The sequence below is a fragment of the Hyalella azteca genome, unplaced genomic scaffold (genome assembly GCF_000764305.2).
Source record: "Hyalella azteca isolate HAZT.00-mixed unplaced genomic scaffold, Hazt_2.0.2 contig12830, whole genome shotgun sequence".
Lineage (NCBI taxonomy): Eukaryota > Metazoa > Arthropoda > Malacostraca > Amphipoda > Hyalellidae > Hyalella > Hyalella azteca.
The window spans coordinates 190,930-204,504 of NW_025942775.1; the positions used below are offsets into that span (position 1 = coordinate 190,930).

The 13,575-nt window shown below is 35.2% G+C and overlaps 1 protein-coding gene across 1 annotated transcript; it reads left to right on the top strand.

The window, feature by feature from the left end:
- The first annotated feature begins 1,052 nt into the window (after window positions 1–1,052).
- LOC125178794 (galactoside alpha-(1,2)-fucosyltransferase 1-like) lies at window positions 1,053–9,337 on the top strand. Its single transcript, XM_047883418.1, has 5 exons — window positions 1,053–1,056; window positions 2,619–2,704; window positions 3,965–4,132; window positions 7,881–8,052; window positions 9,096–9,337. Exons 1-5 carry the CDS (start codon window positions 1,053–1,055, stop codon window positions 9,299–9,301), a joined length of 636 nt encoding a protein of 211 aa, XP_047739374.1. The 3' UTR covers window positions 9,302–9,337.
- The last annotated feature ends 4,238 nt before the right edge of the window (window positions 9,338–13,575 follow it).

A 13,575-nucleotide genomic window follows, 5' to 3' on the forward strand; every position in this document is an offset into this window, starting at 1 on the left:
TGGCGATAAGTGATTTTTTAATGACACAATTTACAGTTTGATGGAATCATTCAGGGAAAATGTCATTGATAAAGCATTCTCAGCTCACCGAATAATATGCTCAATCTTTTTATTTTTTTATTTATTTTTTTTACAACTTTCATGTAGTCTCAGTCGCATGCGTGGTCATATTTGCCTTATCTCTATGTCCCTCATGTTGTTGAGCTTTATTTAAACAACGGTTAAATTATCCAGCACTTATTTTATATTTCTGATAAAAAAATTCAGATATATACAGTAAATAACATTTAATGAAAAAACTCGAAGTAACTGAAACTTTTTAATAGAAAATTCGGAAATTAATCGACGACTATTATGTTGAACATGTGAATCTCAAAAATACTCAAAAAGTTAAAATCAAAACGCATTCGTTGTAAATAACTCAAGTTTTTCAGAAATGAATTATATAAATCAATACTTCAAAAGACCTCGAAGAATTGTCTGGCACTGGTAGGTAAGATTTCCTGCATGAAATAACTTGAATTGAAACGTGCGTAGTTTTTTTGTTTCGAACGAAAAGAGATCTGGGTATAATGTTTGAGATGCAAATAATCTCGTCTTTCATTAAAATTCAACTAAATGAGTAGCGACTGAACCAAATTCTAGTATTGAACAGTCATTTGATTGATCACTATTCTAAATCGAGTGATTTGAGCGACGTTTGAAATTGTCAAACTTTCATGCGGTAGTCGGCAATATATATTTTTAAAAATTTAAGTAATACGGATCATTCGAAATTTTACAGAGCCATGCATTAGATCAGCCTATTACATGATCTGAGGCTGGCTCACTTTTTGAGTAGCGTTGGATAAAAAGCCTATTCACACCAGAATTTGTGTTTTTCATGTGATATTTGTTTTCTTATATGATATTTGTTTTCTTACTTTCTTCACGATCCAGTTGTGAAGCAGGAGTGGACTATACTGCGTGAAGACTTCGGACCAGAAGTGCACAGTTTCCGGGCTACTCAACTTGCGGCCGCTGGTTTACTGGGGCCGAGGCGTTTCATCATAATGGGTTCGTATGATGTTTAAACTTTAGAATTTATATTAAATTTATACATTTGTGAGAACTTGTAGTTTTTCTATGTATCTTGACCAAAATCGTTTCATTTTTTAATGCTGAATAAAATAGCGTTTAAATAAGAATAAATAAACAAGTATAAGAAGCTCATCAATAATTACGTTGACGTACGAGGACTTCATCGGTAGCAAAATTAGTCGGCTTAAAAAAAGCAGCTTTTTATTCGAAACATAATTGCTGCATAAGTAGAGGTTGAGGAGAAATTCGATTATATTTGACTTATCTCATGGTAAAGTAGGTAGTATATGTCAAGGAAGGTACTCAAGGGCTGAGGTACGAAGTGCAGTGCAGCATTTTTAATATTTTAGTACAACGTAAACCATATGAAAATGCAGTTGCCATGCAATTCCATCTAAGCGAGCGTGCCAAGCCATAAGGTAAGTATTTATTCATTATTCTTGTCTTGACACCCTCATATTATCCTTAAAATCACTTCCTAAAATCAGATGATAACAAATAATCGGTAACATTACATATGAAACTAACTTGCCTGTTAACACGTTCACTCCGAAGTGGTACATATGCGTACCACGAAATGTATTTCTCCAGGACGTAGTGGTACAGAATTCAGGTTGCCTGAACACGTGAACACGTTGACTCCGAAGTGGTACATATGCGTACCACGAAATGTATTTCTCCAGGACGTAGTGGTACATAATTCAGGTTGCCAAAAATCGTCAAATCCGAGAAGAAAAAAAGCCAAAAAAGGCCGATAACTCAATATATACTAGTTTATTTGTAGGTTCCGCTATAAAAATTCCATTTATTTTCTTTTTTGCAGTATTTAAAATGTAATTAGGAAGAACCCCTATCATAAATTTTAGCCGGCCAACGCAATTGAAAAAAACTAAATCACGGAATTTGTCCTGAAAAAATGACCGTCTGGCAACCCTGTTTGAAAACAGTACAAAAAATGAAATAATTGTACAAGATGAAGCAATCGAGAATTTATGCGTCTTCAAGCAAAGCTGAATTATCATCGCACAAAGATCTTTGCAATTAAAAAACTAAACTAAAAAAATATTAATTAAAATGAGATGAGATTTCTGAAGAGGAAGAGAAGCCAATCTTTTTCTAATGCCTAAATATTCAGTACCAGTCTTATCAATATAAAGTTTATATTGATTTATTCCGATAATTTAAATACAGCTTATTGTAGTAATTTGAAAATTTTTCAGACACATTCGTTATAGTTGATCTGGTCAAATTAATTACCTAAAGAATAAAGTAAAAACTCATCACTTTATTCAGAAAATTTTGCGACGGATCACCCCAAATCGGAGTTTTACATCGTATACAATAATAATATTATATAATAATATTATAATAAATTAACCAAATAACGTTGCAATCAGCAAATGTTAATAGCGGTTAAGGTATATATTACAAATTTCTACATTATAACTCCAAAATTTTAATTTAATTTCTATTGAAAGTGAATTCGATTAATAGACTTTTACATTTGGCTAAAATTTATAAAATTTTCAATTTTTCAGGATATCCATTCGAGATAACTCTTTTCAACGCTTATAGAGAAGAAATCCGGAGAGAATTCACATTCCATGATAAAATTGTGGCTGAGGTAAGTTTTTGATTGTTTTTTTTTGCTCGTATTAAATATTAAAGGTGAAAATAATCAAGGTTTTGTTATTTCATTTACTAACGGCCATTGATTTTCAGATAAATGGCTTTGGATAACAACCAATATTGATGAGTGATGAATGAAAAATAAAAACTATCAAAATTAATTTTTAAACTAGGTGTTATGTGTATTCGGTTCGAAGGATTTGAGTGACTTTTCGCGAATTTCCATTAAAATCGGTTTCTGCAAACAAACACACAATGGAAATAATTATTGTTTATATTGCAACAATCAGAGTAGAACACTTTATTTCTAATATGAGCATATGAAGAATTTAAACGACTGTAATTCTCTGAACATGACGGCTAACTAAAATTTGTACCATACATATACTCCCTTCAATCAGGTAAGGGTTGAAGGGAAGGGTTGCGACATACGCACAACAAGCGGAAGATTTATTTAAAAATGTATTTTTAATAACATTGAATTCAACACGGCCCCAAATTTGAGCTAATACAAATTTTTATATCAAAAAAGCTGATCAGTATGTCTCAAATGAATAAGCTTCGTTATTGGGCGCTCCACAAGCAGCGTGCCGACCAGGTGACAGAAGGAACGCGATTCTTTGCGATCCGAATTATTGCTGAACGCTTCCTTCCGTCGGCAATCGTAGACACCTCGACCACGCGCAGGAGGGGCCATTCATTGCGAGGCAGGTTGTGGACCATTAGTAGAGCAAAGTCTTCCTGTTGTATCAGCCGCTGGGTTGAGCTCTACTTTAGACGGCTTTGAAGAAGCTATAAAATATTCACGGCGCCTGCTGCTCAAAAAAAGTCAAACAGATAATTCGCTTGCTTCTAGCGACGCATGTGCAACGCGTCCGAAGAGTAGAACAAGCCGGACGAATACGTTTCTACTGAATTTAAAAGCAAGAGAAGATATGGTATTAGTGCATCGTTGTCGTAGAATCATCATTCACGGTAGTTGAACGCCGGTTATTGACGATAGCCGCCACCTCGCACATCAACGACAAAATTAGATCGCTCGACAGCTTCACCGGTACTTCACTTTACAAAGACGAGAAAACCGACCCCAAAATTGCTTGCGCAAGGAGTCTTTAGCTTCCACTCAATACAATGTCGCTTTATGCATGGTTCCATCTCAGATTCGTTCCTGGACTCGATCATTTCCACTTATCCGATACTGAAACATTTCCACTTATCCGGACTATGCCCCACATTTAATCTCTCCGTCATCAAGTTGGAGAGCAGGAACTTCCATGGCAATCTAATTGAGCCACTTCTCGTCTTTGACCGACGGAGATGGCTGTTCCCCACCCAGCGTGAGCGGTCGTGCGAGAAGGAACTTTCGTTGTCTGTTTCTGAGTCACGAACCTTCACTTCTATGGTGCTCAAGGAAACTATCGTGGTACGAGTACAGGCACCCAACTGTTCTATCAGATCGTCTCTAATCTAGTTATGCTATCCGACGAGTGAGCATCAAAAGAAACGATTACGGTGCGGTGACAAATTGAGAATTTCGGAAATATTCCCAAATATCCCCTTCAACCTGGCAAGCCGCCACCTTCTACCATTCAAATCCGAAATGTCAGTTGAAGGTTTGTAGCTGTCTGTGTCATTAAAAAGTTTGCATCGTAATCAAAAGTGTAAATAATTACCGAAAGCTTTAATTTACTTATACACTACCAATTATTAATCGAATGGAAGAAATTTGGCCCTGGATGTGCCTTATTTACTCCGATGCTCGGTCTGGGACTGCGTAATTGACCTGGGCTGTAGCAACCGTTGAGGGTTTCGGTGTGGGAAGACAGCCTGTCATAATGTGTAGTACAATTCCTCGTAATATTGTATAAAATGTCACGGTACCATAATTCTTCAATGTATCTCTAAACTAAGAAATTCTGAGCTTGCGAAAAAACGACAGTGGTGCCAATACATCATTTGCTTCATATAATTGGTAACGAGGGGCATGCTTCGTCCGTTTGACCTCTCGGGAGATGTTTATTTCTATCTGAAATTTATCTAATGCACCCTAACTTTCCTCTCTTAAACACTCGCATAATATCTTCAATTATTTTCAGCTCGACTTGAAAAATCACACGGTTTTACCTCTTCATTGTATATTTTACTCGTATGTTATGTTTTATTGTTCAGAAAATAACAGTCGCAACTCGTATTCATCTCATAATACCTCCGTTTTTACGAGCAGTATTTTGGAGAGATAAAATTTGACTGATTTTAATTGCAGAGAAGTCTTCTGTTGCTCCCAAATTGGTGCCAAAAAGTTTCCATCGCCCTCGCGATGGAACGATAATAATTTAGAATTATAGCTTTGCCGTTGATCAAGTGTGAACTGAACACGGAATGATTTTAGAGGAATTCATGGAATCAACTTTGTACAAACTTGACTATTATGTTTGAATAGTATTCTTACAAAAAATACAAAAATAATTACAAAAGTAAAGAGTACTGTAAAGTAAAGTTTCAGAGTAATGTTGACTCTGACGTTACTCTCTTTTCTCGAATATTGTTTCAAAATCTTTTTAACATTCTTTGCAGAATTTAATTTGTGTAGCTTATTATATAGGTTTTGACTCATTGGGCACTCACCCAAATTTATACGTGCACAGATCGACTGTCACATTAATCAACATCCGACATATCTCTGTTTATCTCCCTCTCGGTTGATATGTGAACTTTATAGGCTGATAGCTGATTTTTTATAGACTGATGAAAAATTGGCAAACTTCCGTCAACGGGCGCAACTCGGGGACGATGAACCGGTCGTATATGTTGGTGTTCATGTGAGGCTTACCGACTACATCCGTCACATGAAAGCGGTAAGTAATAATGACCTGGGGCCATACTTTCAAACAAAGTTAAGAGATCGTAAGTTCATCAGCCAATCGGTGACAGCCTTTCAAGCAAAATCCACCAATCATAGACAAGAAAATAGAGCGGAAGTACTTACGTTCACTTAGCGAGTTTTGAAAGTATGGCCCCTGATGCTTATTTTTAGTCTGAAATATTGTAACAAGAATAATGATTACCTGGTGGCACCTCTGAGTACAGAAGTCACGATTGAGAATATTGTGATTGACGTTACTCGGTAAAAAATTATATTCGGCTCACGTTCATCAATTGCGCAGATAAAAATGCATTTGAAATCTAACTTATCATATTCACAGCATGTTATCATGAACGGAAACAAAAAAATCTGCGCTTTAAAAAGTTACCGACGCCCCTCGTCTTTAAGAAACCGTTATCTAGCCCAAGCCAAACACTAATCATCTACTTATTACACTTTTCATAACATGAAGCCCTATCACTCATTAAAATTAAAACATAGTAGCATCTTTTACATTATTAATTTCACCAGAAGTACGTATTTTAACTAGGGGCACAGTGGGACACGTCAATTATTTTAAATACTAAAAAATGATATTGAACAACAGTATGAGGTTATAAGTATAAGGCACACAAGTTAGTGAATTGACTGGAGTGGCAGAAAGACGTGTTGTCTCTTGCATTCCTCAGTGAGTAATAATTGTTCTTATACGAAGCCATCTAAGTAATTTTCTTTATGTATTAAATATAAGAATAGGACAAATTATTCTGCGAACTAAAGCTTTTTGCGTTATTAATTGTTATAAAAATTAATTGTTAGTTACATGGTTCATCAATATTAGAATGACGGTCGAACAACTGCATTGATGATTGCTGCCGTGTACGAAAATTTTAAGATGTTCTCTGTAGCGGACAACCGTCATCAGGGCCTATACTTTAAATAAAAGTTAAGAGATCGTAAGTTCATCAGCCAATCATTGACGGCCTTTCAAGCAGAATCCACCAATCATAGACAAGAAAATAGAGCGTAAGTAGGTACTTACGTTCACTTAGCGAGTTTTGAAAGTATGGCCTCAGATTACTATAACAGTCAAAATCTTACGTGTATTCGACTTAAAATTTATGTTCCCGGAGAATGACGTACGGCGGTAGAGGGTTGACATTTTATCGCAGAGCTATATTTCGAATGGTTACTAGAGAATGACGAAAGTGGATACTACTAGAGAATGACGAAAGAAATTCAGAGAAGAAGGTACATAAATTCATTTACAAAAAAAAAAAAAAAATAATAATCTGAGATAAATACTCGAAAATTGTAAGAAATTCAAATAGCTCCAGGAAACTTCATCAGCTAGACGAAAAAAAGCTATAGGTGCCGTCTCCAGGTTTTAACATCTTGTATCAAAGTTTGCTCGTCGTTTCATAATTTTTTCTTTCCTTGATGGGACTCTGACAGTGCCTTTCTCTGAGAGAAAGGCACTGGTATCAAGATGACAGGACGGAGTGAATAGAGAAGAATAAATATGAAAATAAAAAGTAATAAAAAAACCTATAAAAAAGAGCTTTAAATGATCATAGCGCTGTGGCTCCTAGATGGAAGTCGCTCCAAAATGTGAGTCATGACGCGACAAAATATAAAAGCCATTAACTTAAGAGCACACTCATATATAATATCATTGTACTCTTGGTAATTAAATTTAAGAAAGTCCTTCCTAAAGAGCCATTTTGAGAAAAGAATATTAAATGATGATAGAAATTTCACAAAATTATTGTATGCTAATATAAGCGTTCTGTTGCAGGTACCTTTGTCTCCCTTTTCCAGATGTCCATTAGATATACTGGATTTAGCCGATGTAAAATGACACCTGGCTCCATTGAAAAAAATTTGTCCAATATATTAATAATGTTGAGTTAGTTAGCTACAGTAATTTTTGTCACAAATTTTATGAATTATAAATTGAGCCTTTGTTAAAAACTGGCTTAGCTGTGTGATAAATTTTGTTTCAATTTTAAGGCACCTATAAACTTCAGTCCTGGAAATAGCTCATGCGTCTGCGGGCATTTGTCTGGGGATTTATTCCATGCAGTTCTTCCCGCGCAGTGACAAATTACTCCTATAGATTTATGTGCATAAAATTTATAATAAGAGTTGTATCATCTCAATTATCTCTTTCATCAATATAAGCCTAGGGCTCATCTTGCCGCTGAGCAATGTCAAATTACTAAGTATATCCGGCTTCCAATTATGATGATTACTGAACAACAGTTAAAATAATCATCAACAATGTCTGATGCACTCTTATTCGCAGATGTATGCTGTGGACGACATCTCAGCGTCGTATTCCACGTACCTACAACGGGCTATCAATTTCTTTACGGATCGTCACTCCAATGTCGTATTTGTGGTGACCTCCGACAACGTCTCCCACACACAGCGTCTGTTTGACGGTCTCGCTGTACGGAACGCTTATGTTTCTCAAGGTAAGATGAGTTTTGTAACTTTCAAAAACACATATTTCTATGAATTCTAAATATTCATTTTTCTTTTTAACTAACGGTAACGCTTAAAGTAATTGGTCTACATTCTCCCCAAAAATATTTCAAAAATGTCCAGCCATATTACGTTAATCGTATCAAAAATTATTAGGCATTGAATTATACGTAATCGCAACGCAAATTGACCTTAAACCTTAACTCTAACCACCAGTGGAATCAATTCAGTTGCATCTTAAATACTAAACAATCTGAATATCTTGATTCAGCTATTTACACAACAGTGCCGTTTTAATATTTTGTGGCAAACAACAGGAAATCACGAGCTACCTATTTTGTTAGCTGCCAAGGTATAGATCAAAGAAAGATCAATTTCATGTGTTGCTGGTTGAAGGCCATGAGACATTCACTGATAACTAACTTAGCTATTATTAAATCGTGAAAAATGTTCTCAAAAGACTTCAACCAGGGATTAGTAAGCTTTTCATGAAATTAAATCTAGATTAATGGGATTAATTCATTCCTAAGATCACATGAAAGCAACACAAGCAGTGCTGCCGTCAGTAGATCAACAATTTAGCAAAATTTACATGATCACTGATATAACTATCTAATTGATTATCAAGCCTAAACTAATAATTTTTATCAATTTCGGTAATGGGGATGTAACAGCTGAGTAATTAAAAGTTGAGTGAATTCTTATAATAAACACTCGCCCTTAAATAAATGTAATTCAAACTATCTCTCTGATGCTTTAAGTCTGATGGGTTGAGACGATAACCCTTCAAACTGACCCGACATGTAAACGAGACGTTCAAGTTGCAAAAACTGTTCGATGAATTCATTTCGGCCTCGAACTCATTGTAGATATCAGCTTGAGTATTCAAAACTCTTTTATTACTTTGAGATTTATTGCTTTGCTAACTTCCATGTCTTGCATGCTGAGGAAACAAAAATAACGGTTTTTAAATTTCAGTGCATAATCAGCAAATGCATATTTTCATTGACTGCTGTATTGTTTTCTCGCCAAGGTACTGAAGCTGGTGACCTGTGTCTGCTCACACGCTGCAACCATAGCATCATCACTTTTGGATCCTACAGTTTCTGGTCAGGTTACCTGAGTCCAGGCATCAGCGTTTACCCACACCTCACATACACTTCATTTGACTACTTATTCTCGAAGTCTTTCTACGAGGCTGCTCACTTATATGACTTCTTGCCAATCATATTTCGGTGAATATAATGGATAGTTAGCCAGATTCAACTACATATACGTGGAATGTTCTTCTTCGGTGGCATGCCGATCGATACCTTAAGAAAGTATCGGAAATAAGTGCAAACATTTTAAAATTTTTTAAAATCAATAGATAATAAAATCACAGTAACCCATAGTAACCATAGTAAGGCCAAACTTTGATCTTGGCTCGACTGTCTGCCAGCTATCTTGCCGCTAATGCTTGACACCGGCGCGATTTATTTCCGATGGCTACTTTTACTTTAAAATGAACTTGGTGGTCGTCGTTTCAGAGTTTAAATGTTGCAATCTATGACTTTTCTAGTGCCTACTGCGTTATGACAACTAGTTGGAGGATTTAATTAAACTAATATTTGGTGATTTAATTTTTCTAATGGATTTCCAACGATGTAAAATTCATCTGATTCACCGAAAATGACCTCACTAACGGGTGTGCACTGGATGCCATCTATTCATTTAATCTGACGAAACGTACTGCTTTATGTGTTGCAAAGATTAAGAATTTAAGAAGAGTTTTAACGCTACAAGAGTTTTGAGCTATCGCATGTGGACAATAAAATGTAAATTAAATAATATTTTAGTTTGAGATTGTGTTAAAAATATGATAGTGTGCGTCTGGATATTAGTTTGTATGAATTATTTGTCATGCACTGCTGCATGCATGGTTGTGCGGTGGAGAACACACGAATAAAAAATATTTTCTGCGTACTTATTTATAAAATGTGTCAGATGTGTTTACGCACTTCATTGTATTTTGAAATTACAAGTGCTTGCGGCCCAGGGTCGTCTAATTCAAGTATGATCTCTACAAATTGGGTTGTCATACTCACAAAATGTTGAGGACTTGACGTAATTATAATAATAACTGACGCACTTCTGAAACTCATAGATTCTGTAATAGGAGGCATCATCTTCGATGAAGAATGTCATTTTCTTGGGATAAAAACAAAATTCATCTACTACAAATATATTTGTCGCTATTAGGTAACCAAATCCGCTTCGGTATAAATGACACAGACACACACCATTCTATTTTTGTTAACACGAGCTTTACAAATCATATGCCAAAATTTTATCCTTTATCATGTAAAGCAGGGGATGAAAACACAGATTACATCCATATGGGGACATTGTCAGCAAATTTGTATCAACGATGGATAAAATTGAGTCACTTAATTTGATTATATTTACTGCTGCCGAAAGATTAGGTTGTCGCATGATATATGATGAGAGACAACGCGTTTCAGACAGTTACCGATGAAAATCTCGAATTAAGTGTACCTGGGCTTCAGGATATTTTGACCATAAATTTAGACATGACTCGAGTCGTTTGCAGCCGAAACCAACATATGCGACATTCATATATTGTAGATTTTTGTATACTAGGCTTTGCATCAGTGATTCTCAGCACAAACTTGAAAAGTAAATTTAATCTCTTACAACTGCATCGACTGATGTAAACGATTCCAGTTTAAATCATGATAAAATTATTCAAAGATAGTCGAAACAAAACCGTGGTTGCACAGAGGCTTTAATAACTTTCATTCTCACAAATCCAAAACTACATGTATGCCCATCGTTAGTTGTTGATGAATTTACTTTCATTTAAATTGTCCTTTTATTACTGAAATGACATTTGATTTGATTGTGTGCTCATTTGCTGTTGTATGTATCTGACGAAAGAATTTCCTTAATTTTAGGGTTCAAAACATTATTACTTTGGGACATCGTTCTTGATATTGGAAGTCAAAAATAGGTTGAGTAATAAAGATCTGATTAAATGGTGTGTGTAGAATGGCTTTCAACGCTCATAAAGGGATTCTGTTCATTCCAAATTTAGGGGCATGTTTATGGTTAAAACACAGAATACAGAATCTTCGCATTTTGAAAACTGATTGAACCACAACCTACAGACTTAGAACAGGATTCTTCAATAGCAGGGTGTTTTCAAGCTTCATTTGACAGACATATATATATTTCATTCATATTAATAAGGCACGATATCTTGGAATTCACTCACAATAACGATAAAATACTAATTACAAGGAAGAAATATTTTTCGACAAACATCACTTCTATCTGTGGAAAATGTACATTTCATAATCGAATTCGATAGAAAAGTATAAATCCTGAACTATCAATACACGTAACTATTTGGGTCACGTTGGTCCACAAAGAAAAAAACATCATATGTTCACTAGCTATGCAAGCGTTAAGTTGGATAAGCTACTCGAACTTTCTTCACTGATATGCATGTTGCTGTAGCATTCCTTTACATATACATTTTTGAAGCTATTTGGAGGTTACATGAACGTACGTTATTTACAACAAAATTAAAAATCTAAATACATACATTATTGGACTCCTGATATCGCAAATTCGCCAATAATGTAACAGCAGAGGAAACCCTAAGAGAATTCACCATCACTTCATTGAAGATACCAGCTTCTTCACTAGTTCCAAAATTTGAAGAATAAAAGCTCAATTTGCAGAGATGAGCAAATTTGCACGAAAGAGATTACAACCAAATTTCATTACAAAAAAAAAGAAAATAAGCAAGGAACATCAAAACCTATCGACTAACAATCTCAAGTGGATAAGTGCCGCGGATTCAAGGACTCATTCAGACGAGAAATAATATGAATGAATTCAAATCCAGAATTGAATGAATTCTAATCCAGAATTGAATGAATTTTAATCCAGAATTGAATGAATTCTAATCCAGATTTCGTAAGACGGAAGATTGCAGCGAATTTTACTGCCGCGGTGCATTAGAGTTTGAAGCCTATTCGATTTAAAACGAAATGAACAACTTCTAAAGAAGCTCCTGCCCAAGCACGGACTGCAGAACACCGCGACAGGAGTTATCGTTCTAATCTGCCGCTTGCTACTCCGCTGTGCTCCGCTACGCTAAACATTGCGGCGTGCACGATTGTGTTTGAAAATTAATTAACGATACTTGGTTTCACCTCTGGGGCTTCGGATTTTAGGATTTTGGAATCACTGCATATATTTAGACAATGAAATACTTCAATAAAGCTTACAGATTTTATCCACTTGAAATTTTTAATCGATTGGTTTTTAGGTCATGTTCTGGGTTTTTCGTTACCTGGGTTTTAATTTCTTTGGTGTAAATTTGACTTTTCACTGTTGATTGTACTCGTATGCTTCGAATATTTAAACTTTTGCAAGAGCTAGTTTTCAAAAAGTTTTCAATGATGAATTTACTTCTTTCTCTGACGCTTCCTTTGCTTTTAAAAATCTAAAGATATTCAAATTTTGATAACTGGAAAACTTTAAAACGAGGAAGATTTCGGTAGTATGTGAACGGAAAAAGGGGAGCATAGTACACAAAAATACTAAAGTAGCTTATTAACACGTTGACTCCGAAATGGTATATATGCGTACCATGCACGAAATATATTTCTCCAGGACGTAGTGGTGCATAATTAAGGGTTGCCAGATGGCCTAAAAACGGCCAAGTCCGCGAACAAAAAAGGCCAAAAATGCCTATAACTCAATATACACTAGTGCATATATAGGTTCCGGTGAAAAAATTCCGTTTCTTTTTTTCGCAGTCTTTAAATTTTAATTTGGAAGTACTCCTATCATGAATTTTAGCGTACCAACGCAATTGAAAAAAAAAAACTAAATCGCGGAATTAGTCCGGAAAAAAGGACCGTCTCGCAAACCTGTTTCAGAATTTTAAAAAATGAAATAATGATACAAGATGAAGCAATCGAAGCATGTTAAAGCATGTCTGTGAGAAAGGCTGTCAAACCTTCTTTGTTACATATTAAAAATATCAGCATTGTTTCCAACTGACGTATTCAAAATTGATTAGTTTCATTATTATATAACTGAATTATTATGGAATTACTTGGATGACTGTTTTACCAGTTAATTCAAACAATTAATTTCATCTTTGTTATATATAATTAAGTAAACAATTATTTTCACCAGCAAATTCTTGGCTAATTTGAATCGAATTGTATTATGTCATATGGCATGTAGAATTTTATTATTTACAGTTTTTAATAAAATAGACATTCTACATGTTTATGAATTCTTTAAGCAGTTAATGAATAAACATGTCTGTCGCCGCGGTCGCTACGTGGTCAATCTTAAATAAACCGTAAGCTCATGCTGAACGAATTAACGTATTACCCGTGCAATAGGAATCTGGTAGAGCGGAATAAAGTGTTCAGGGTATAGTTCGAGTTTTATGTAAAGATTGAACTGTTGCACCGCATGTA